Source organism: Chiloscyllium plagiosum, chromosome 17 (assembly GCF_004010195.1).
Source record: "Chiloscyllium plagiosum isolate BGI_BamShark_2017 chromosome 17, ASM401019v2, whole genome shotgun sequence".
NCBI classification, from domain to species: domain Eukaryota; kingdom Metazoa; phylum Chordata; class Chondrichthyes; order Orectolobiformes; family Hemiscylliidae; genus Chiloscyllium; species Chiloscyllium plagiosum.
This window is the reverse complement of record NC_057726.1, coordinates 32,560,447-32,586,126: the sequence shown is the minus strand read 5'-3', so window position 1 is coordinate 32,586,126 and position 25,680 is coordinate 32,560,447. Positions and strand designations below refer to the sequence as shown.

Here is a 25,680-nt window from a genome sequence, read left to right as displayed (position 1 = left end):
GGTCTTGGAGGAGCTGGAGATGGGTGCACTTCCTGCAAGTGTAATCAGCAGGGACGACCATGGCATCCCTCACCTCAAACATGTTGCAAGAGGAACATTGCACTGCCTTCACTGCCATCCCTCTAAAAATAACCTTTTAAAAAAAAACACTAGATCTAAAGAATAGAACAAGCAAAATGCAGCACTTACCTACTTACCACAACGTGTCTTATTATTAGGTTAGAGGAGGAGGGCGGGTGGGAGGCACTACCTCTGTAGTGCCTCGGGTTCCTCTCCTGCGCGCTTTTATAGGGGAGAAAACCTACCCAGGTAAGCTTGCGCTACACCAGCTTCCGGGTCCGCTCTGCACTTTTTAAAAAAAAACTTTCAAATTTAAACCGTTAAACAAACGTCACCGAGCCTTCAAGCAGGTACTCCTGCACCTATCGTCTGTTGTCTATTATGTATTGAGTAGGCCATTTTGTCTTTTGAGTAGGCTCTGCCATTTTATGAGATAATTGATGATCTGATTGTGGCCTAGACTCTGCTTTCCGGTGTTGACCCCATTTTCCATTAGGGAATTTCATGACAGATAAAGGATAAGCAGCCAAATGAGAATTCAACACAGCTTCCTCTTTTTATTAATAACTCTTTAGTTCTTGGTAAGCACACAATCAACACATTATCTGTTTATTTAGAATCTAGATACTATCTGTGTGTGGAGAATTGGTCAGGTTCATTCTGATGAGTCTTCTTCCGTGAGTTCCGTAATAAGGGTCTTCTATTTGCAATGGGTGACCTGGAATTGTCACTGTCAATATTGCGATGTGCCTAATTTTATGTTTTCTCCCAGTCTTCTGGATTGTTTGATGTCATGTTCCCATTCACAGGAACCTCAACTCTGAGCTTATTTGTCCAAGAGTCATGTAAACAGGAGATGGCCGTGTCCATGACTCCTCTTACCAGTTTTATCTCCTTTTATAACCATAAAAGTTGACTAACCTTTGGCATCACCTATTTGCCTAGTCAGCAGTCTGGATTTACTATTTAATTTCACAGCAAGCCGATCTGGTTTTTATATAAAATTGGCATAATTGCCCATCATGTTTGTGAAGCTTTAACTGTTTGCCAAAAGGCTAAAATTACCCATAAAATCACAACTATCTGCTCCCCCCCACCCCCCAATCCAAGACACGACTATGAAGAATCTAACTCTGCCTTAACAATATTCCACAGATTATAAGAGTAGGGAGGTTGTGTTGGAGCTATATAGAACTTTGGTTAGGTCACAGCTGGAGTTCCGGTCACCATAGGAAGAATGTGATTGCAATGGATGGAGTGCAAAGGAGATTCACCAGGATGTTGACTTGGAGCATTTCACCTCCGAATACAGACTGGATAAGCTTAGGTTGTTACTTTGGAGCAGAGGAGATGTAGATGATTAGATTACTTACAGTGTGGAAACAGGCCCTTCGGCCCAACAAGTCCACACCAACCCGCCAAAGTGCAACCCACCCATACCCTTACATTTACCTCTTCACCTAACACTATGGGAGTACCTAATTATTAGGGGGTACCTAATAGAGATGTATAAGATTGAAGGGCAAAGACAGGGTAAAAGCTGCTGTTCCCTTCAGTTGAAGAATAAATAACAAGAGGTCATCATTTTAAAGTGAAAGGCTTTGAGGCGATTTGAGGAAAAACCTTTTCATCCAGAGGGTGGCAGGGATCTAGAATGCACTGCAGGGGAAGGTAATTGAAGTAGAAAGCATCACAACCTTCAAAAAGTACTTGGATGAGCATTTCAAGAATCATAACATTCCAGTCTATGGGAATGGTGTAGGTAGTAGTATATTTTTGGTGGTAGAGACTTGATGGTCCAAAGGACTGCATCTGTCCTGTATGATTCTATGAATACCTTCATCCCAAGAACGAGTAAATGAACCTTCTTTGAATTGCTTCAAATGCTATTATCTCCTTTCTCATGGAGATGAAAAAAAATGCATCGCACTCCGGATATAGTCTCACCACTGTCCCAAAGAATTGTCGCAAAACTTATCTACTTGTATATTTCATTCCCTTTACAATAAATGCCAAAGCCAATTTGCCGTCCCAATGTACTGCGTATGCATATGTATTAATGTATCATCATTTAAGTATTGGATACTCGTATTTGTCTCAACTGCAGTGTTTTGCACTCTTTTTCCATTTAAGTAGCATGCTTCTATCTTACTCTTCTTGCCAAAGTGCCAATCTGAAAATTACCAATTTATCCTATTATGACACAGGAGTAGCAAGCCAAACCAATTCAGCCTCACTGTCACTGGATTCACAACACAATGAAATCAAAGCATTCAAAAGTGCTCAGTTGCTAGGTTGTTCCTAACCAGACTTTACAGTTAACAGATCTTCGACATCAAGTTTATAGTTTAAACAAAAAGTAATAATTTGTTGTTAATAATGAAACTTTAGCAGAACAGAGAAACTTCAAGGCAATCTAATTAAATCTAAAATTTAAACCCAATGTTCTTTGATCATAAATTCCCACTCACACTTGCAAAGAGACCGACACACACAGATTAGGGATAAATTTTAAAAATATATAAATTTAAATCCGCCAGTTCAATAACCATTTCAACAATGAATACCACACCTTCATGAAATCCTTGGCTGATGGCTGGTAGTACAGGCACACATGACTGTATATCGTGCTTGATTACCAAAGTCACTCGTCAGTTCAATTGCTTCCACAGACTGCTGGAGACATTTTATTTATTTATTCCACACTAGGATTCTTTTAGAACTTTTCAACAAGTTGATAACTGTAATAATGAGCAAAGATCAAAAACACAGCAACAATCTGGAAGCTTCCAAAACAAAACAACTTCCTGCCCAGAACCCAGTTATAGCCAGTTCCCTTTCTTTTAACATTCTCTGTGGTTTGCTGGCTAGCACATGTCCTCCCTTGATTGACCAATTCAGCATTCAGCCAGCTGCCAGTCCCTTAGTGTAGCAACATTTCTCTGCTAAAACATCTATAGTGTCCTGAGAGCAGTAATTAACTTGGATTACCTTTCCAGCCAGTTCCCAACAGCAAACATCTGTCTTTTGTTCACATTTTTAAAGCAAACTGCTGTTCAAAGTGTATTCTTGCTGCAACTCAGTTCTAAACCAAAAATGAGAAAAATAAAAGAGAAATAGTGATGGTCTCAAAATCCTTACTCCCTGCTTTTAGCCAAACGGTTTTCCGTTTATGCTAATGTGTTAACCCTATTATCGAGCAATTATTTTTTACCAGAGTGTCTCTTCCCAATCCAGGATGAATTCTGGATGGGGAATGGGGAAATGTTGGTAGTGAAACCTGAAAGTAATTTTGGAAGGTGTGATAGTTGAGACACTGCCTGTAGAAGCTCCATCCAATGAAGAATTACAGGCAGATTCTTGTGGCTATTTGATCAGTAGGAGACGCAGTATGAAAAATGAAAAGTGAAAAATCGCAAGCCTTTTTATGAGGTGTGAGCTGCTGATGTATAAAGGAGTAAGAGAGGAGGTTGGGAATGCCTTCTATATAGGACTTCTACAAATGTATAAATACAACAAGACCACAACTGATGGATCATCACTCTGGATTGGTTACCTGGCCACTAGATACCCAGAAAGTAAAGACGTGCAATGGGTGAATGATACATACTGATCCCACTCGTCATGTATCATTCACAATGGAAGTTCATTATGACCTGTCTGTTCATTTCACTGTATAACTGGCTTTTAACTTATTTTGCTCTCTGGGCAGCCATAGACAGCAGTGACCATATGATTTTGCCAGTTGCTGGGTTTGGTGATGGGGCAAGGTGGTGACAGGGAAACACTGATTCCACCCTCCTGGGTCTGCCATTGGGAAACCACATTCGTCTTTCATCTCCACCTTTACGGTCAAATGAAATTTGAGCCCTTAAAAGTAATAACGTCCAATTTAAGTTATACCACTGTTGCATTGGTATCCCAAGGGTCAGGAAACTGACAATGAGAGCAAAGCTAGAGTTGTTAGCTACACAAGAACCTTTCTTCAGGAATTGTTGTGGATTAGGAGAAGCAGTTAGTCAGCCCTTGAACCTTGATGAAACTGTGGGCTTCTCTGATCACCTCAGAGCCTTGATTACTGGCATCCTTCCTATGAAGTTTAGTATGGTCATGGCTGATCTGATTTGTAACCACAAATCCAATGTCTTGCTTAACTTCAGTAACATTTCATCTCTTTGCTTCCCAAGGATCTATTCACCTCTATCTTAAAAATATTCAGGCACTGCTGTTATCACCTTTTTAAAAAGGGAATTCCAAAGACCAAGTTGGTTCGAACAATCTACATGTAGATTAAAATCCCCCATGATAATTGCCATACCATTGTTAGGGGCATTCGTTAGTTCTTTGTTTATTGTCTGCCCATATGATGTTATTATTTGGTGTCCTATAGACTATGCCTATCAGTGACTTTTTCTTCTTGGAATTTCTAATTTCCACCCAAATGGATTCAACATTATTCTCCATAGAACCTGTACCACCTCTCACCTGTCATCCTTGAATATCAGAGCTACACCACCTCTCTTAATTTCCTGTCTGTCCTTCCGAATAGTTTGATACCCCTGGATATTTAACTCCCAGTTGTGACCATCCTGTAACGATTACTCTGCAGTGGCTACTAAATCATATTCATTCGCGATGATTGGTGCCATTAACTCATTCACCTTATAATGAATGCTACGAGCATTCACATAAAGTGCTGTTATGCTAGTTTTCTTACCCTTGTGATTTCCAATATCTCTAATATCTCCTGAGTTATCCTTTTACTTCTTTCATAGTCTGCTTTGTACTTAAACCCCCCTGCACACATACTAACCTGATGCTTACCTTTCTATTTACCATCAGACTTCCTTTCATTTTCCTTTCCCTGTTGCCGATTGACTCGTTTTTAAGTCAGAGAATATAGACCTAAGAACAAATTAGATAAGACGAAAGGTTAGAAAAATAATAAAAGGTCAAAATTTGAACAATATTTGAATTCACATCGCATTCTAAACAAAACTAGTGCCAAATGAGATAAAGTAGTAATGTCCGCCTGGTGGCTGTGACTAAGATGCAACTATTGGATGACAGAGATTGGGACCCAAATATTGAAAGGAACATGACATTTAGGAAGGACAGGAATCTAGGAAAGATATTAGAGTGGCACTGTTAATTAAAAATGATATTAGCACAATGGAAAGGCATGACCTAAATTCAAGAAACCAGGATGTGGAAGCAGTTTGGCTAGAGGTGAGGAAATATGAAGGTTGTGGGAGTTGTGTACGTGGTCCCCTAACTAACTCCAAGGAAGAAGTGGAACCTTTTTAAAAGGGCTTAGCAAATATCATGGGGGATCTTAACCTACATTTAGATTGGAAAAAATAACTGGGGGAAAAGCAGCCAAGATGAGGAATTAATTGAATATTTTCATGACAGTTTCTTAGACTAGCATGTCATGGTACCAATCAGAGAACTAGCTGTGTTCAGCCCAGTTTTGGCCAGTGAGATCAGATTAATTACTGACCTCAGGAGGTGACAGCAGACATGAGATTATTGAATTTTATGTATATTTTCAGGGAGAATTGTTGGTCCTCGTCTTCTATTTTGAATTTAACCGGAGGCAATTATGAGGGCAGGAAAGCAGGACTTTCAAACATGAACCGGCAAGTAAGGTTCAGAAATAGGTCAGTAGAGATGCTGTTGCAAACATTTAAAGAGGTATTCCAAAAAAACATAATAGATATATTGCAACAAGTAAGAGAAATTCTAAGGCGTGGACTCGCCATCCATGTTTAACAGGAAAAGTCAGTAATAGTACAAAACAGCAAGAAAAGACATAACTGTGCAAAGTTAGGTGTCAGGTCAGAAGCTTGAACAGAACTTTAAAAACAGCAAAGAATTGCTGAAAAAATTAATAAGGAGGGACACAGTGAGAAATAGTTAGCCAAAACAAAAATCACACATAAGAAATGTTACTTTGGATATTTTAAAATAAAGTGTTAACCAAGTAACTAAGTCTGGGGAATTAGAAATAGAGGATAAAGAGATAGAAGACAAATTGAACAGATTTGCAGGTTATGCAGAAATATAGAGTTGAGGTTTAAATCAAATCAGGCATGATTTCATTGAATGGCAGAGCAGGCTCAAAGGGCTAAATGTCTACTCTTGTGCATTGATGGTTATGGCATCACTAGCTAGCTTTTCTGTTCAGATGTGCTATTTTATGTTTCTGAACAAGTCTGTAGTAGAGAATTATTTCTAAAAGTAACTATCCAAATTAAAGCCATATGCAATAATTGATTTCAGAATTGCTGTTTGTCTACTATTTCTGAACTTTGAATTGTACAATACATTTTTTTTCCAGAGGATTTCCCCAATGGGACCTGGCTTGGCGATGAGAATAATCCTGAGATGCGGGTTAGGTGTCCCATCACTCCTGCTGATATGCTACATGTTGCCACAAATTGCCGAACAGCTGAAAAAATGGCATTGACACTGTTGGACTATCTGTTTCATCGTGAGATACAAGCTGTATCCAATCTCTCAGGGCAGGGAAAACATGGCAAAAAGCAGCTGGATCCTTTAATGATCTATGGAATTCGATGTAAGTACCATGATATTTATTTGACTGCAGATTGTTCTGCGATAATGCGCGTTTCTTTAACAAATTCACTATAATGTGATTGATGAATTGGGGATACTGTTTCTAAAGCACAAACTTTTAAAATGTGTGTTGACTGTAATGCAGTTACATCACCAATATTTTAAGCGCTGTTTCTAAAGTGTGATTTTTCCAAGAATGCAAACATTGTGTAATAGAAGAACTATCGTTAAACCACTATTTCTCCAATTATGTTCTGACTGTTGTTGTAGTTGCATCTTTTAACTTTCTCCTGCAAAGAGAGCAATTCAGTCAGAGAGTCGTAGAGTCACAGAGATGTACAGCATGCCCTCCAGATATCCCAACCCAATCTAGTCCCACCTGCCAGCACCCGGCCCATATCCCTCCAAACCCTTCCTATTCATATACCCATCCAAATGCCTTTTAAATGTTGCAATTGTACTAGCCTCCACCACATCCTCTGGCAGCTAATTCCATACACGAGCCACCCTCTGCAAGAAAAAGTTGCCCCTTAGGTCTCTTTTATATTTTTCCCCTCTCACCCGAAATCTGTGCCCTCTAGTTCTGGACTTCCCGACCCCAGGGAAAAGACTTTACCTATTTATCCTATCCATGCCCCTCATAATTTTGTAAACCTCCAAAAGGTCACCCCTCAGCCTCCGACGCTCCAGGGAAAACAGCCCCAGCCTGTTCAGCCTCTCCCTATATAGCTCAAATCCTCCAACCCTGGCAACATTCTTGTAAATCTTTTCTGAACCCTTTCAAGTTGGGCTACAGACTGAAGAAAAGCTTTGTGAAATACAAAGGAAGAAAGTATTTTGGGTTGAATAATTTCAGAAAATTCAGGTCAATTTATAGCTTATTTAAACGTTGGTTAAATGATTAAATGTTTGGTTCTTATCAATTTCTATGTCAAGGCGTTCTTTTTTTAGAAAGTGTCCACGAGTTCACTATGGAATTGAATTTAGTAATGTTGCATGAATTCAGATTCTGACTGCCCTTTCAGGTGGCTGTTAAGGATCCAATGACACAATTAAGCAAACAACTGGGGAGTTCTTCTGTTATTTCTGGCCAATATATCTTGCATAACCAAAACTAAAATTGTATGCTTGGTCACTTATTCATTGCTGTTTGTGGGAACCTGGCATGTGCATGTTGGTTCCTTGTTTCTTGCGTTATAACAGTGACTACACTTCACAAAGAGTTCATTGGCTGTAAAGTGTTTTGGATTAGATCATAAAAGTGCAAGTCTACATAAATGCAAGTCATTCTATTTCAAATGTGGAAATAATCCTGACATCAGTAGTCATCTTACATAAAATGTCACCCTGAGATTTTTACAGTTGCTGTGGCAGAAAGTCTGGCTTTCTGCAGTACACTGGTACTGAAAAAGTAAAAGAGTTGACCAAAACATGAATATATGCATTAGATAGAATTTTCTGACCCCAGTGATGGACATCTTGTAACTTACTGGGAATGCATGCTCGCTAACTCCCCTGGAAAGAAGGCATAATTTAAAGGAGCAGTTATCTGGTGAAAGAGCCTGGGCTGCACAAGCTTAGAAATGTTGAGAGAGGTAGGTGAACTTGCAGCGTGGGTTGGTACCTGGGATTTCGATGTTGTGGCTAATACGGAGACATGGGTAGAACAGGGACATGTGCAGGTTAGATGGATTAGCCATTAGCCATGCTAAATTGTCCATTGTCTGGGGATGTGTAGGTTTGGCGATTAGCCGTGGGGGTTGCAGGGACAAGGTAGGGAGATGTTTTTTGGTGGGATGCTCTTCGGGGGATGGTGTTGGACATGTTGGGCTAAAGGGCCTCTTTCCAAATAGTAGGGATTCTATATAAACACAGTGACTGCACGAGTAGCTCAGAGGCTCGGAATACTGCATTGAATAAATCAACTCTTGACTCCCTAAACCCTGTCCATGATCTACATGGCACAGGTGTGATGGAGTACTCCCCACTTTACTGTAAAAGTACAGCTCCAGTAGCACTCAAAAAGCTTCACATCATCCAGGACAAAGCAGCACACTTGATTGGCACTGCACCCACTTTGTTCACCATCGACATTTAGTAGTGATAGTGTGTATATCTACAAAATACACTGCAGAAATTCATGAAAGATCCTTAGCCCCTTCCAAATCCAGAGCCACTTCCATCTAGAAGGACCAGGACAGCAGATACATCAGAACACCACCACCTGCAAGTGTCTCCAAGCCAGTCACCATCCTGATTTAGAAATGTGTCATTCTTCTTTACTGTCACTGGGTCAAAATCCTGGAATTCCCTCCCTAATAGCATTGTGGGTCTCCTTACTGTCCATGGGCTGCAATGGCTCAGAAAGGCAGCTGACTCCCACCTTCTCACAGGGCAACAATGGACAGGCAATAAATGCCAGCTAGCCAGCAACACCCATGTTCCATGAGTGAATCAATCTAAAAACGTTCTAGTTATTCAAAACTTGAGGTAATTTTCCTTCACTACCAGATCTGCATGTTTCATTTAACTGTTCCAGTCTCATAAGCTGCGATGCTTTTTTTCCCACGAGCACTCACGCTACCAAGATTTTCTCAGTCTTCCATTAAAAGTTTTTGCAGATTTACAATGAAATATCTCTCGTCTGGATGTTTTCATAAACAACAACCTTTACATTGAGGAAACCTATTCCCTTAACCGTCTTCAACAATCTCTGTTTCTAGGAGAATGTATTAAGACTATAAGAAATAGAGCCAGGAGCATACCTTCCAGCCACTCGAGCCTGCTGGTCCAACATTCCTTGATACGTGGCTGATCCAACAGTCCTCATTCCACTTCCTTGCCCCTTTCCCTGTAGCGCTTGATTCTCCAACTGATCAAGAATCTATCTCAGTTTAAACATACACAAGAACTCTGTCTCTACAGCACTCTGTGGCAAGGAGTGGGCATAGCTTTAAATTAAGGGGTGGTAGGTATAGGACAGATGTTAGGGGTAGATTTATAGGACAGCGAGTCGTGAGTTCATGGAATGCCCTGCCAGTAGCAGTGGTGGAATCTCCCTCTTTATGGGCATTTAAACGGGCATTGGATAGGCATATGGAGAATAGTGGGCGAGTGTAGGTTAGGTGGGCTTGGATCGGCGCAACATCGAGGGCCAAAGGGCCTGTACTGCGCTGTATTTTTCCATGTTCTATGTTCTATCTGATCCTTAGCTGGTTGACCTTTTACTGGGGATCTTGCCTCTTTCCAGCTGGATCTCATCCACATCATCTGTTCTGTGGAGAGACATGCAGTTGAGGAGAAAACATTGGATGCTTCTGGAACAGTTGGCAGCTGTGTGATGTCAGCTTTTGCCGCTCATCAGAAGTGTCAAGCAGTGCAAGCACCCTCTGACAGAAATAGTGCTAAGACCAGCAGCTTGTCATTGGCTACGGCTGGATCACTTCACTGTAATTGATCAAAACTGCAGCTTTAGATTGATCCTCCTATGAGTAGTGGTTGTGTAGATTGGATTTGTATTCATTAGAGTTTAGTAGAATGAGAGGAGGCTTTATTGAAACATAAGGGGCTTGACAGGTTTAGATGTGGAGATGTTATTCCCCCTGTCAGAATATCTAGGACCAGAGGGCATATTCTCAAGAGCAAGGGGTCACCTGTTTAATTCAGAGATGAGGAGGAATTTTCTGAGTGTCATTAACCTGTTGATTTTCTTTTACAAGAGGGCTATCTAAACTGGATCATTAAGTGTATTCGAGGGTAAGATAGACTTTTTTAAAATCAGTAATGGGATTAAGGGTTCTAAGCATAAGGCAGTAGAGATGAGGATTATTAGAACAGGCATTGTCTTATTGGTGGAACAGACTTGATCGTCTGAATCGCCCATTTCTGCTCCTATATTTTGTGATCTTGTGGTCACCCTTTATCAATTACTGATCACAAGATCCATGGGTGCTCCTTGTTTACCTTCAGTCCCACCTATAAGAATTCTAAGAATTTAAAATATAAATGAATGAGACCTCATTGCTTCAAATTAATTTTCTATGCCAATTTTCCTTTACAGGAATTAACTCTAATCTAAATATCCTTTTAATGGCTTGAAAAATGTTATTTCACTTGATTTATTTTGTGACAAATTTAGACTGAGTCCACTACCTTAGTAGCATTGTATTTACGACATTGGAGTAGAAAGCCAGATGATGTTTGAATAAGAAGCTAGGTAACAGTTTATCAGTTTTAGAAAACCTATGACGCACCTTTAAATAACAGTTTCTAGATTAGCTGTCAAATTTGGACATAATTAATGGTGTGTTTAATTACAAACTATTTCAACTATTAAATATCGTCAACTTGAGTTATTGACATGTTATTTTTCAAGAAAAATAACATAGGCATTTTTCAAGAAAAATAACATAGGCATTGTAGGTTAGTCATGAGTTTAGAGTTAAGATTACTGTGAAAGGATCTGTGACTATAAGCATTTCAACATCAGACCAGAAAATGCAGTATTTAAAAGAATATTATTTTATGATGAGCAATGTTACTGAAATTATTTCCCTTAATTTCTCAATTTCATGTTGGCATAAAAACAAACAGTTTCAAGCTATTGTTTCAGCAAACTGACCGTTCAAATTTGGTGCTTTTTATACTTGTAGGTCACCTTTTCCATAAATTTGGAATCACTGAATCAGACTGGTACAGAATAAAACAGAGCATAGATTCAAAATGTCGAACAGCTTGGCACAGAAAGCAGCGTGGACAAAGTTTGGCTGTAAAAGGTTTTGCCCGAAGGACACCCTCCTCTTCAGTCATGAGTGGAACAGGTACAAAAGTAGATGCTGCGTACATTACCAAAGAAAGATATTTCTCACATCCTAGTTATTTGTTGAATTTTTGAAATTCAAAGGCATGCGTATAATATAATTTAATCCAATAAAGCAATCATGCCTGTTTTACTTATAGTTTAACGTAATCATCCATTTTGCTCTCCAGAAAAGTATTGAGGAGGTAAGATCGTTTATATATTGTTTTCTGACTTTATTCTGCATTCTGTAAATTGAGGTAGCACTTTTAAATTTGAAATCAAAATTATGGAGCTGAACACATCATTGCCACCTTAGTTAGTCTCTTTTTTTTTCATTCCTTTACATTGCTTCATTTTTGCTTCTATTCTATCCATTCATTAAGTCTATGACTTAGTCAAAACCAGCAACAAGCTTAGCATTTCTCTATATTCTCTTTGTATTTAAACATGGTCAGCTACTGTGCTCTTCTTTCTCATTGCATCCTACGTCTACCTCCTACGGATCCTTCCCCAAGTGATTTGTGTCCTAGTTGTCGTAATAGACATTCGGCAACGGTTTCATCTTCAGTCCTATAATATTAGCTCCGGAACATGTAAAGTTTCTATCTATGATCTCTTCTCCAAGCCCTCTCTTTTTCAACATTTATCAGTCATTTGATGACATTCCCTTTTCCATTTTTAATATCCTTGACTTTGAACAATGTCTTTGAAAGATATTTTGTCTGAATGTGGGGGATTCATAATTTTCTCTGCTTGAACTTTGGGAAGACTATAGCTATTGAATTTGGCTATTGTCAAAAGCGACTTACATTGTCTCCTATTCTATCCCAAATTCATACATGTTCAGGCTGAACCAGGTGATGTGAAATGTCCTTGTTCTGTCCAACACTGAGCTATTAAAATCAATGTGCTTCTGAACCACCAACACTACCAAAGTTCGTGTTTGATTCAGTTTCTAGATCCATTGTCACTCAGAGTGTAATTGATTTAGTCCTACATCAGAAACCTTAGTCCATAATTTACTTTACAAAATAATTGACTGCATAGAAATATAACAAGGCATAATATAGTTCTTGTAGATCTTAATTAATAAACTGTTATGTACTTTTACCGAACTAGTGAAATGAGACTTTTACTTCCTTTTAAGTTGTATTGCTGTTCATAGGAATAGAAATGAATGGGCTTGTTCAAGAATTTTAAACCATTATTATTGGTCTATTTTCAAGTACCATTTATCCTTTACAAAGTTTAAATTTTAAGATATGCCATCTTATTTGGGAAATGGCTTAGATGCTGGTGATCTAATAATATTTTTAACTATTCAAACATTTCTATTTCTAGACATGCTTTTTTGGTTTGATTAAATAACGTTTACTTGGCCCGGCTTTTGTGATTTTTACATATTCCAATTCTTATTTTGCTTTGTGTTAATGCAGAGATATAAATTAGAGAATAAGAAAGTCCTGAGTACCACTCAGAAGACAAGCCAAAGTGAAACAAGCTGATCTTGCTCTGAGTTAATTAATTAACATAAGCTTTTTGGTTATTTATTCTATTCCACATAATGATTTAAACATTTTGACTTTAGGGAAGAAAAATTGATGTAATAACAATAACACAGGGCTTAGTTGACCTTGGATATGCAGTACCTTTGGTTGTACTGTTGCCATCATGCTGTGTCAGTTAATACATTTAAGTGTCTTGGAGCTGTTTAGCATAATGTTGGTGTGGTGTGGGAATCGGGGCAACATCTTACCTTTTTGAATGATGAAGGAAAAAAAGTTAATGATACATGTAACAAGAATTAAAACATGGAAAATATTAAAGCACGGACTTAAAATAGTGGAGCAAGTGTGGTGTGCAGCAACATTTTGGGGGTCTGTTTCCTTCAAATTACAGAGGAACCTTGATAATCCAAAGGACATGGGTGGGCAGTATTTCGTTCGGTTAATCGAAGCCTGGATAACAGTGTTTAGCCGAGCATCGGAACCTTGCGATTTTGCTGTATAATCCGATATTCAGTTAATTGAATGCCAGATAATCGAGGTTCCTCTGTATTTCCTTCTGACCATTGGTAGACAGTCTGAGGGGGTTGTCGAATCTAAGAGAAAATATTATGTAATCCCCTACTCCTAATTAAGGCAAGGAGGAATTTTGCAGTGTTCTCAATAATTTATCCATAAATGATTATCTACTGAAACTTAAATTGTTGTGATAGATTTCAAGCAGATTTCCTAAGTATTTCTTTGAGCAAGCATTGAATTCATAAAAATGTATTATTAGCTGAAACCTCTGTCTATGTATTTAACAAATTTTGAAGAAACTGTGTCATTGCTGTGACTTAACTCACTTTGGAATAATATTTCCATTGTCTATTGTCCCATGTGCAACTCTTATTGTGTTCAAATTATTTTTTCTGTCCTCCATAAAGGCCCACATAATTTACATGATGTGAATTGAGCTGTTTTTCCCCAGTGTAATTCTTAAACAGCTGATAGTAAATTTTTCAGTAGTCTTTGAATAAACCTTAGATATTTTTTCTTTGTCCTTGTGTCGTCTTATTGAAATCATCAGGAAATAAAAACAGCAGAGGCACGAAACAGATCGACATCATGAGCTAATGTCATAGAAAGCTAGCTAATCAGTGCAATAGCATTTCATTCCTTCTCTTCAATGAATTGCAAGTAGTTTTCAGAAGATCACTTGTATGACAAAAACTGAAATTACATTGGGTTTATTTTTTCCTAACATCCACTTCAAAGTTTGAGATTAAGAAATAGCAATTATTCCTGCAATATACTCTTGAGTTTTTTGAGGTCTAAGTAGGAGATCAGAGGTAAAATATTAAAATAGGGTTGGTAAATCCTAAACAAGTTGTTCTGCAAAGAAGTTACCCAATCTTTTTTTGGTCTGTAGATTCTAACAGACCAATGTATTTTCAGGCTTTTTTGTCATCTGTTTTGGAATTGATACAGTGAAAAGCAGGAATCATTTGCAGTGCTTTATAAAATCACGAAGGGTGTAGATAAGGTGAATCGCAGGATTTCTTTTCCCTAGGATGAGGGATTTTAAGACTAGAGGGCATATTTTTAAGGTGAGAGAAGGGAGAAGTAAAAACAAATGATGCAATTTTTTCAAAAGGAAGATTGGAATTGTCTTACTGAAAGTGAGGTGACCAATATGGAAATTTTGATGAAATTTGTTGCTATGACAATAATCAAGACACACTGTGAAACAAATTAAGATGTCATTGGTGAAAATATTGCAAGCTGTTGTGCAGAAATTTGCCTATTTATTTCTAAGATGAAAACTTTTGCATCAGAGATAGTGAATTAACATTTCTACTTGGGCAACAGGTCTTTTTCTCATGGAAAGAAGTTAGGGGAACCTGATTCAATAAAGAGTTCACAAGGGCCTGCAGAAGCAGCACCTGTGCCAGACTTCATATCAGGTCTAAAAACAAGACTGAAGTTTTTGCATCCATCTTCAGTCAAAAGTGGCTGATCCATCGCTGCCTTGATTTGCTGCCCCAACTTGATTCACTAGGTGATATCATGAAATGGCTAAAGACACTGGATATTATAAAGACTGTGCCCCTGACAAAATTGTCGATATCATACGAAAATTTGTACCTAGAACTAGCCTCACTCCTTGTCAGGCTGTTCCAGTACCCCTGGGATCTCCATAACTATGTGGAAAATTGCCAGTCGTGTCAGAGTCATAGTGATGTACAGCCTGAAAACACACCCTTTGGTCCAACTCGTCCATGCTGACCAGATATCCTAACATAATGTAGTCCCATTTGCCAGCACTTGGCCCATATCGCTCTAAACCCTTTCTATGCATATACCCATCCATTTGCCTTTTAAATGCTGTAATTTTACCAGCCTCCAGCACTTCCTCTGGCAGCTCATTCCATCTTTTTCACGCAACCATCTTCTGCGTGAAAACGTTGCTCCTTAGGTCCCTTTTATATCTTTCCCCTCTCACTCTGAGCCTACGCCCTCTAGTTTTGGACTACCCAAACCCATGGAAAAGACCTTGTCTGTTTATCCCATCCATGCCCCTCATGATTTTATAAACCTCTATAACGTCACCTCTAAGCCTCCAAAACTCCAGGGAAAAAAGCCCTGGCCGATTCAGCCTCTCCCAATAGCTGAAATCTTCCAACCTTAGCAACATCCTTTTAAATCTTGTGTACAAATCCAACCTCGCCATTTACTACTCTGGCAATCTACATGTGATCATCAAACTGATGAAAGGAGTAATTAACAGTGCTATCAAGTGGCTTTTGGAGAGGAATAACCTACTCACTGATGCTCAGTTTGGCTTCAATCTGGATGACTCTGCTCCTGTACTTTTGGCAGCTCTTGTTGAAACATGGACAAAAGAGCTGAACCTTGGAGGTTGAGTGTCTGCCCCTATCATCAACACAACATTTGACCAAGAATAGCAACAAGGAGCCTTTGCAAAACTGGAGGTGGAAGAAATGGATGGGGTTTGGGGGGGGGGGGGGGGGGGAGGTAGATGGGGTGGGAAATTAAGAAGTTGTTTGTGGTTGTTGGAGGCTAATCATTTTAGCCCAGGACATCTCTACAAGAATTCTTCAGAAAATTGTAGGAATACTGCTGATAGATTGAACTCTAGAACTAGCCTCACTCCTTGTCACTCCTTGGACCAACCACTTGAGTGACTGTCCCTTCATCAGAGGATCAGAGGTGGGGTGGTTCACTGTGCAATGTTCAGCACTACTTACCCCTCTCCAGACATTGAAGTAGTTTTGTCTAAATGCAGCAAGACCTGGACAACCTGGACATTGGACTAATAAGTGACAAGTAACATTTGCACCACACGAGAGCAAGATAATGACTATCTCCAACAAATGAAAATCCCTTGACGTTCAGTTGCATTACTATCACTGATTCACCCACTGGCAACATCTTGGGGTTTACCATTGATCAGAAACTGAACTGGACCGGCCTTATGAAGCCATTTGTGGCTACAAGAACAGGTTAAAGACGAGGAATTCTATGTCCAGTAACTCACCTCCTGTCTCTCCAATGTCTATCCACCATCCGGAAAGCACAAATCACGAATAACTCACTGCTAGCCCAGATGAGTGCAGTTTGTGTAATGCTCAATAAACGTGACACCATTCAGGATAAAGCAGCCCAGTTGATTATCACCCATCCATCAACTTCAACATTCACTCTCTTCACTGGTGCAACATGGAAGGAGTGTGTACCCTTTACAAGGTGCATTACATCAAGGGTCCTCTGACAGAACCTTTCAAACCCATGACCTCCACCATCTAGAAGGCTATAGGGCAGCAAATGCACGGGAACATTGCCACCAACAAGATCTCTTTCGAGCTAATGACATCCTGACTTGGGACTATGCTGTTGTTCCTTCATTGTCACTGGACTAAAATGCTAAAATATAGCATTGTTGGTATCTCTACACCCCAAGAATTGCAAGTCAAAAAGCCAACTTACCACCACCTTCTGTAGAGCTTTGCAATAAAAGCTGACCTAGTGAATGTTGTCCACAACCATGAACATATTTAAAAGATTATAACATTCAATAGTCAAATTACTCAATTCCAATAACCATGCACCATCTTCAGAAATGAAGATTGATATTGAGTACTCATTCAATATTTCCACTATGCTAGGTAATTCCTTTGTAACCAATTTTTCAGTGGCTCAATGTAATAGTTGACAATTCTCTGATCTCTAAATAACTGAAAAACATGTCTGATTACTTTTAAAGTTGCCTCTGATACACTTTTTAATTGGAATTTTTCTATTATCAGTCTTTGTTTTCTTTAACCGGTTTTTGTACTTGACTCAGTTTAGCTGAGTATTGCCTTCTTTGGTTATTTTTGAAGTGTAGTTAATTAAAAAGCTTAACAATTGGGGAAATTGAAAATGCAGATTTTTTGAATGGATTTAATATCACAGTCAAGTGACAGATGAGAGAAATAGAAAAGCAATAAATTAAAGCTGAAGATAAAGTAACGCAGGAAGGAAAAGTGAAATGTTGTGTAAATTTTGAGTTTGACAAAATGACATTTGAAAGCTCAATAATGTAAAGAAAGGAGGATGAAGAATCAATTGCAGAAGTAAGAGGTGTGATAACTGGGGTTGGAAAATATGATAGAATCTTTAATAATAAAGTATTTAGCATTAGAAAATGCTGATTATTCCTCTTCTTGGAGTTCAAGAGAATTTGAGAAAATCAGTAATTAAATAGCCTTTCAGAATGCCCATTGGATAAGCATACCAGTTGGTCACAAACATGTAATAAAAGGTGAATGCTGATAGTTAAGACATAAACATAGGAACAAGGAGCAACAGTAGGCCACTCGGCTGCTTCAGGTTGTTGCACATAACCTCAACTTTCTATTCCTGCATGTTGCTGATAATCTTTTATCCCTTCAGTAATCAAGAATCTATCTACCGTTGTCTTAAAAATATTTAAAGAATCTCCATCCACTGCCTTTTGAGGAGGAAAATTCCAAAGATTTTGAACCTTCAGTGAACAATGGTTTTCCTTGTCTCTGTCTTAAATGGGTGACTCCTTATTTTTAAACTATGACCCCTTGTTCTAGATTTTTCCACAAGAATCATCCTTTCCATGTCCACCTGGTCAGTCCTCTTAGGATCTTCTGCCTTTCTGTTAAGTCACCTCTGACATGAAGGAATGATGAATGTTTCATGAGATGAAACAACAGAAAGATCAAATGATGTTTTACAGGTGGAAATAGATTATTAAAAAATTATGTAAATGGGTTAAATTAATCACTGTTCTCACTTAATCACTAAATTAAACTGTTGTCAAGGATGGAGTCTGTAACCAGGAAATTGAGTTTAGAATGGGGACAGAAAATAATGTCTTCAGTGTGTTTGAAATTAAACCATAAGTAGGGGAGAAGATGGCCGAGTGATATTATTGCTAGACCATTAATCCAAAACTCAGTTAATGTTCTGGGAACCTGGGTTCAAAACCTGTCACAGCAGATGGTGGGATTTGAATTCAGTAATAATTTGGAATTAAAAATCTACTGATGACCATGAAACCATGGTTGATTGTTGGAAAAGCCCAACTGGTTCACTAGCGTCCTTCAGGGAAGGAAACCTGCAATTCCTCACCTGACCTGTCCAACGTGTGACTCCAGACTCTCAGCAATATGATTGACTCTCACCTGCCCTCTGAAATGGCCAAGCAAACCACTCAATTCAAAAGCAAGTAAGGATAGGCAACAAATGTTGGCCAACCACTGATGCCCATGTCCCAGAAGTGAATTAAAAAAAAGACATATTAACAAATTATTCATAATATGCGATAAGTTAATGAACCCCAAAGAGTTAGTTTATATTTTGGCTCCAATGAAATACTTTGGGGTAAGGAGAAAATTCATAATGAATAAATTGATAGTGGTGATAGTTTGATAGGAGCAACAGTATAACATTAGAACATTTGACCAGGAAAAAGGAGGAGGTATTGCTCAGGTACAGGTAGCTGGGATCAAGGGAATCCCTGAAGGGATATAGGAGTTTATTCATATAGTCATAGAGTCATAGAGATGTACACCATGGAAACAGCACGGTCCAACTCGTCCATGGCGACTAGATATCCCAACTCAATCTAGTCCCACCTGCCAGCACCTGGCCCATATCCCTCCAAACACTTCCTATTCATATACCCATCTGGATGCCTTTTTAAATGTTGCAATTGTACCAGCCTCCACCATTTCCTCTGGCAGCTTATTCCATACACATACCACCCTCTGAGTGAAAAAGTTGCCTCTTTGGTCTCTTTTATATCTTTTCCCTCTCACCCTAAACCTATGCCCTCTAGTTCAGAACTTAACCCATTTCAGAGAAAATACTTTGTGTACTTATCCTATCCATGCCCCTCATGATTTTATAAACCTCTATGTGGTCACCCCTCAGCCTCCGACGCTCCAGTCTGTTCAGCCCTTCCTGATGGCTCAAATCCTCCAACCCTGGCAACATCCTTGTATACCTTTTCTGAACCCTTTCAAGTTTCACAATATCTTTCGATGGGAAGGAGACCAGAACTGCACAATATTCCAACAGTGACCTAACCAATGTCCTGTACAGCCAAAACATGACCTCCCAACTTCTGTACTCCCAACTCTGACCAATACAAGAAAGCAAACCAAACGCTTCTTCACTATCCTATCTACCTGTGACCCCACTTTCAAGGAGCTATGAACTTGCACTCCAAGGGCTCTTTGTTCAGCAACACTCCCTAGGACCTTACCATTAAGTGTATAATTTCAGATAAGATTTGCTTTCCCAAAATGCAGCACCTCACATTGATCTAAATTAAATTCCATCTGCCACTTCTCAGCCCATTGGCCCATCTGATCAAGATCCCGCAATAACCTGAGGTAACCACCTTCGCTGTCCAATACACTACCAATTTTGGTGTCATCTGCAAACTTACTAACTATTACCTCTTATGCTCACATCCAAATCATTTATATAAATGATGAAAAATAGTGGACCCAGCACCGATCCTTGTGGCACTCCACTGGTCTCAGGCCTCCAGTCTGAAAAATAACCCTCCACCACCATCCTCTGTCTTCTACCTTTGAGCCAGTTCTGTATCCCAATGTATTGAAAAAGGAAATCAGAATGTCAAAAAGGGGGGCACGAGATAGCCTTGGCTGAGGAGATTAGGGTGAATCCCCCGAGGTTCTTTAAGTATATTAAAGGAGAAAAGAATAACAAGAGAGAGAACAGGATCCATCAAGGACCAAAGTGGACATGTATGCGTAGAACTTCAGGAGATGGGCGAGGTACTGAATTAATATTTCTCCTCTGTTTACTGTGGAGAAAGATATGAAAACTTGGGAAGTAAGTGGTGATATCTTGGGGACAGTCCATATCACCTTGGAGGAGGTGTATGATATATTAGAATGTGTGAAGGTGGATAAATCTCCTGGTCCTGACCAGATATATCCAAGAACACTGCAAGAGGTTAGAGAAGAAATTATGGGGGCCCGAGGTGATGCATTTGCATCATTGTTAGCCATGTGTGAGGTCTGGGAAGAACTGGAGGGTAGTGAATGTTGTGCCCTTATTCGAGAAGGGCTGCAAAGAAACCCTGGGAACTATAGACCAGTAAGCCTGACATTGTGGTCAGTAAGTTACTTGAGAAGATTCTAAAATAAGATTTTTATGCATTTGGAAAGACAGGGTTTGATTAAGAATAGTCAGCATAGCTTAGTGTGTGGGAGATCATGCCTCACAAACAGGTTAGAGTTCTTTGAAGTGACCAGGAAGGTTGATGAGGGCGGGGTAGTAGACATAGTCCATGTAGATTTCAGTGAGAGTTCTGATAACGTTCCACATGGTAGGCTACTCTGGTAAGTTAGACCACATGGAATCTGGGAGGGGGGGGGGCGCTGCCAAATTGGATACACAATTTGCTTGTCTCGATGGTAGGAAACAGAGAGTAATAGTGGAAAAATGCTTGTCGGACTGGAGGCCTGTGACTAGTGGAGTGCCTCAGGTTGGTGCTGAGCCCATTACTGTTTATCGATATCATGATTTGGATGAGAATGTACAAGGCATGATTAGTAAATTTGCAGATGACACTACAATAGCCAGTATTGTGGCCAGTGAGTAAAGCTATCAGAAATTGCTGCAGGGCATTGGTCAGTTGGATAAAGTGGGCCAAGAAATGGCAAATGGAGTTTAGTGTAGATAAGTGTGAAGTCTTGCACTGAGTCTTTTTCCCAGGGTTGGCAAATCGAGGATCAGAGAGCATCAGAAGGTTAGAGGTGAAAGAATAAAAGGAAACCTGAGGGGTAACGTTTTTACACAGAGGGTGGTACACATATGGAATGACCTGCTGCTACAGGAAGGATAGAAAGGGAGGCGAAAGAGGAGGGGGTGTGGCATTTTTGATAAGGCTTTACAGCTGTGCTGAGGGAGGATATTCCCGGAACTACATCCAGGGAAGTTAATTGGGTGGAACTGAGAAATAAGAAAGGGATGATCACCTTTTTGGGATCGTATTATAGACCCCCTAATAGTCAGAGGGAAATTGAGAAATAAACTTGTAAGGAGATCTCAACTATCTATAAGAATAAAAGGGTGGCTATGGTAGGGGATTTTAACTTTCCAAACATAGACTGGGACTGCCATAGTGTTAAAGGTTTAGATGGAGAGGAATTTGTTAAGTGCGTACAAGACAATTTTCTGATTGAGTATGTGGATGCACCAACTAGAGAAGGTGCAAAACCTGACCTACTCTTGGGAAATAAGGCAGGGCAGGTGACTGAGGTGTCAATGGGGGAGCACTTTGGGGCCAGCGACCATAATTCTATTAGTTTTAAAATAGTGATGGAAAGGATGGACCAAATCTAAAAGTTGAAGTTCTAAATTGGAAAAAGGCCAATTTTGATGGTATTAGGCAAGAACTTTTGAAAGCTGATTGGAGGCAGATGTTCGCAGGTAAAGAGACGGCTGGAAAATGGGAAGCCTTCAGAAATGAGATCACGAGAATCCAGAAAAAGTATATTCCTGTCAGGGTGAAAGGAAAGGCTGGTAGGTATAGGGAATGCAGGATGACTAAAGAAACTGAGGGTTTGGTTAAGAAAAAGAAGGAAGCATATGTAAGGTATAGACAAGATAGATCGAGGGAATCCTTAGAAGAGTAAAAAGGCAGTAGGAGTGTGCTTAAGAGGGAAATCAGGAGGGCAAATGGGGACATGAAATAGCTTTAGCAAATAGAATAAAGGAGAATCCAAAGAGTTTTTACAAACACATTAAGGACAAAAGGGTAGCTAGGGAGAGAATAGGGCCCCTCAAAAATCAGCAAGGCGGCCTTTGTGTGGAGCCGCAGAAAATGGGGGAGATACTAAACAAGTATTTTGCATCAGTATTTACAGTGGAAAAGGATATGGAAGATATAGACTGTAGGGAAATAGTTGGTGACATCTTGCAAAATGTCCAGATTATAGAGGAGCAAGTGCTGGATGTCTTGAAACGGGTAAAGGTGGATAAATCCCCAGGATCTGATCAGGTGTATCCGAGAACTCTGTGGGAAGCTAGAGAGGTGATTGCTGGGCCTCTTGCTGAGATATTTGTATCATTGATAGTCACAGGTGAGGTGCCGGAAGACTGGAGGTTGGCTAAGTGGTGCCACAGTTTAAGAAGGGCCATAAGAACAAGCCAGGGAACTACAGACTGGTGAGCCTGACCTTGTTGGTGGGCAAGTTGTTGGAGGGAATCCTGAGCGACAGGACGTACATGTATTTGGAAAGGCCAAGACTGATTAAGGACAGTCAGCATGGCTTTTTGAGTGGGAAATCATGTCTCACAAACTTGTCTGAGTTTTTTTTGAAGAAGTAACAAAGAAGATTGATGAGAGCAGAGTAGTAGATATGATCTATATGGACTTCAGTAAGGCATTCGACAAGGTTCCCCATGGGAGACTGATTAGCAAGGTTAGATCTCATGGAATACAGGGAGAACTAGCCATTTGGATACAGAACTGGCTCAAAGGATGGTGGTGGAGGTTGTTTTTCAGACTGGAGGCCTGTGACCAGTGGAGTGCCACAAGGATCGGTGCTGGGTACCTCTACTTTTTGTCATTTACATAAATGATTTGGTTGTGAGCATAAGAGATGCAGTTAGTAAGATTGCAGATGATACCAAAATTGGAGGCATATGGACAGCGAAGAGGGTTACCTCAGATTACAACAGGATCTTGACCAGATGGGCAGAGAAGTGGCAGATAATTCAGATAAATGTGAGGTGCTGCACTTTGGGAAAGCAAATCTTAGCAGGACTTATACACTTAATGGTAAGGTCCCAGGGACTGTTGCTGAACAAAGAGACCTTGGAGTGCAGGTTCATAGCTCCTTGAAAGTAGAGTCACAGGTAGTTAGGATAGTGAAGAAGGCGTTAGTATGCTTTCCTTTATTGATCAGAGTATTGAGTACAGGAGTTGGGAGGTCATGTTGCGGCTGTACAGGACATTGGTTAGGCCACTGTTGGAATATTGTGTGCAATTCCGGTCTTGTTCCTATAGGAAAGATGTTATGAAACTTGAAAGGGTTCAGAAAAGGATGTTCCAGGGTTGGAGGATTTGAGCTATAGGGAGAGGCTGAACAGGCTGGGACTGTTTTCCCTGGAGCGTTGGAGGCTAAGGGGTGACCTTATAGAGGTTTACAAAATAATGAGGGGTATGGATAGGATAATAGGCAAAGTCTTTTCCCTGGGATCGGGGAGTCCAGAACTAGAGGGCATAAGTTTAGGGTGAGAGGGGAAAGATGTAAAAGAGACCTAAGGGGCAACGTTTTCACACAGAGGGGTGGTGCCTGTATGGAATAAGCTGCCAGTGGATGTGATGGAGGCTGGTACAATTGCAACATTTAAGAGGCATTTGGATGGGTATATGAATAGGAAGGGTTTGGAGAGATATGGGCCGAGTGCTGGCAGGTGGGACTAGCTTGGATTGGGATATCTGGTCGGCATGGACGGGTTGGACCGAAGGGTCTGTTTCCATGCTGTACATCTCTATTACTGTATGTTGCCTCACAGAGCCAGGGATCCGGGTTTGATTCCCATCTTGGGCAACTGTCTGTGTGGAGTTTGCACATTCTCCCCGTGTCTGCGTGGGTTTCCTCCGGGTGTTCCGGTTTCCTCCCACAGTCCAAAGATGTGCAGGTCAGGTGAATTGACTATGCTAAATTGCCCATAGGTTTAGGTGTATTAGTCAGGGTAAAATATAGGCGAGGGGACTGGGTCTGGATGGGTTACTGTTTGGAGGGTCAGTATGGACTTGTTGGGCAAAAGGGCCTCTTTCGATACTGTAGGAAATCAAATCTAATCTAATCGAATCAAAATATCAGTATCTATATTTGAAAAATTGCTAAATTGAAACTGTCATGTTTATCAATGAAAGTTCTATTATATTTAAAATTTATGTTACCTGCAATTTTCTTCCTCTTCTATTTATCAAGGTGGGATACAAGGATCAGTATCATCTTCTGGAGATTTACAGCAGAATCAGGCACAGACCCTCCACTATGCATTGGCAAATGCTCAGCAAGTTCATATTCATCGTATAGGAGAGGATGGACAAGTTCAACAAGTAGTGAGTATTTTCAAGATATCATGAAAATTTATAAATCATAAGGTTGATTCCATAATTCCTAAGTTGGAGAGTAATATTTCAATATTGCAACGGTATAATTAGTTTATCCTCTCTTTAAAATCATCTTTCTGTTGAGAAAACTGGGATTGCATAATTTACTTGTGTTTCCGGTATATTTTAATATATTTATATGGCATGGCTCATATAGTCATTACTTACAGAAGGAATAGCATTTAACCATGCAAGCTTTCTGTAGAGTAATCCAGTTGCTCCCATTCTGCCGTTTATTCTCTGTAGCCTGGCGAGTTTATTTCATTTTAAAATCGTGGATTGACTCTAAATCCACCACTGACATAGGTAGAATATTCTAGATCATTGCCACTCACTGCTTCAATGAAGAAAGCGACTTCCTCACATACTGCATGTATCATTAGCCCAAAAACTTAAATCTGTGTTTCCTACTCCTTTCCCGTTAGATAACGGGGAAAAACTTTTCATTCTCTATCTTAACCTGTCATGAACTTGCACAGTTGTACAGCATTAACTTTAATCTGTCAATTGGCTGTTCCTCCCTAGTCTTGATATGTCCTGTGCAATTATCTGGCATGATACTCACTTTGGCATACCTCAAAATTTGGCATGTTTAGCAAATTTAGAGGTTTTAATTCTTTTTGTATCCAAATCATTTATGTATATCAAAAAGCAGTGATCCTAAGAGTGACTATTCGGGAATACCAGTATGAACTATCTTATGGTTTGAGAGACAGCCACTGAGTTAATTATTCAAGTCAACAATGACACTATTCCATGAAACTCAATTTTATTAACCAGCCTTTTATGTAATACTTTGTGAAAAGCTTTAATAAAATCATATACACCCCATGCACACATTCATCAACCATATCCATTCCTCAAGCAATTGTTTAGTTGAACATGATCTATATCATGATCATGATCAAGATATCATGATCTAGTGGGCGGCATGGTGGCACAGTGGTTAGCACTGCTGCCTCACAGCGCCTGAGACCCGGGTTCAATTCCCGCCTCAGGCGACTGTCTGTGTGGAGTTTGCACGTTCTCCCCGTGTCTGC

At 39.8% G+C, this 25,680-nt stretch overlaps 1 protein-coding gene across 4 annotated transcripts in view; it reads left to right on the top strand.

Moving 5' to 3' along the window:
• The window catches only part of LOC122558347 (BTG3 associated nuclear protein), a 251,305-nt gene that overhangs the window by 127,955 nt on the left and 97,670 nt on the right, over window positions 1–25,680 (top strand). For all 4 annotated transcript variants that reach the window (XM_043706808.1, XM_043706809.1, XM_043706807.1 and 1 more), the window contains exons 7-9: window positions 6,404–6,643; window positions 11,295–11,462; window positions 24,456–24,589. In XM_043706808.1, coding sequence (XP_043562743.1) covers window positions 6,404–6,643; window positions 11,295–11,462; window positions 24,456–24,589 — 542 coding nt within the window. The remainder of the gene's footprint in view (window positions 1–6,403; window positions 6,644–11,294; window positions 11,463–24,455; window positions 24,590–25,680) is intronic.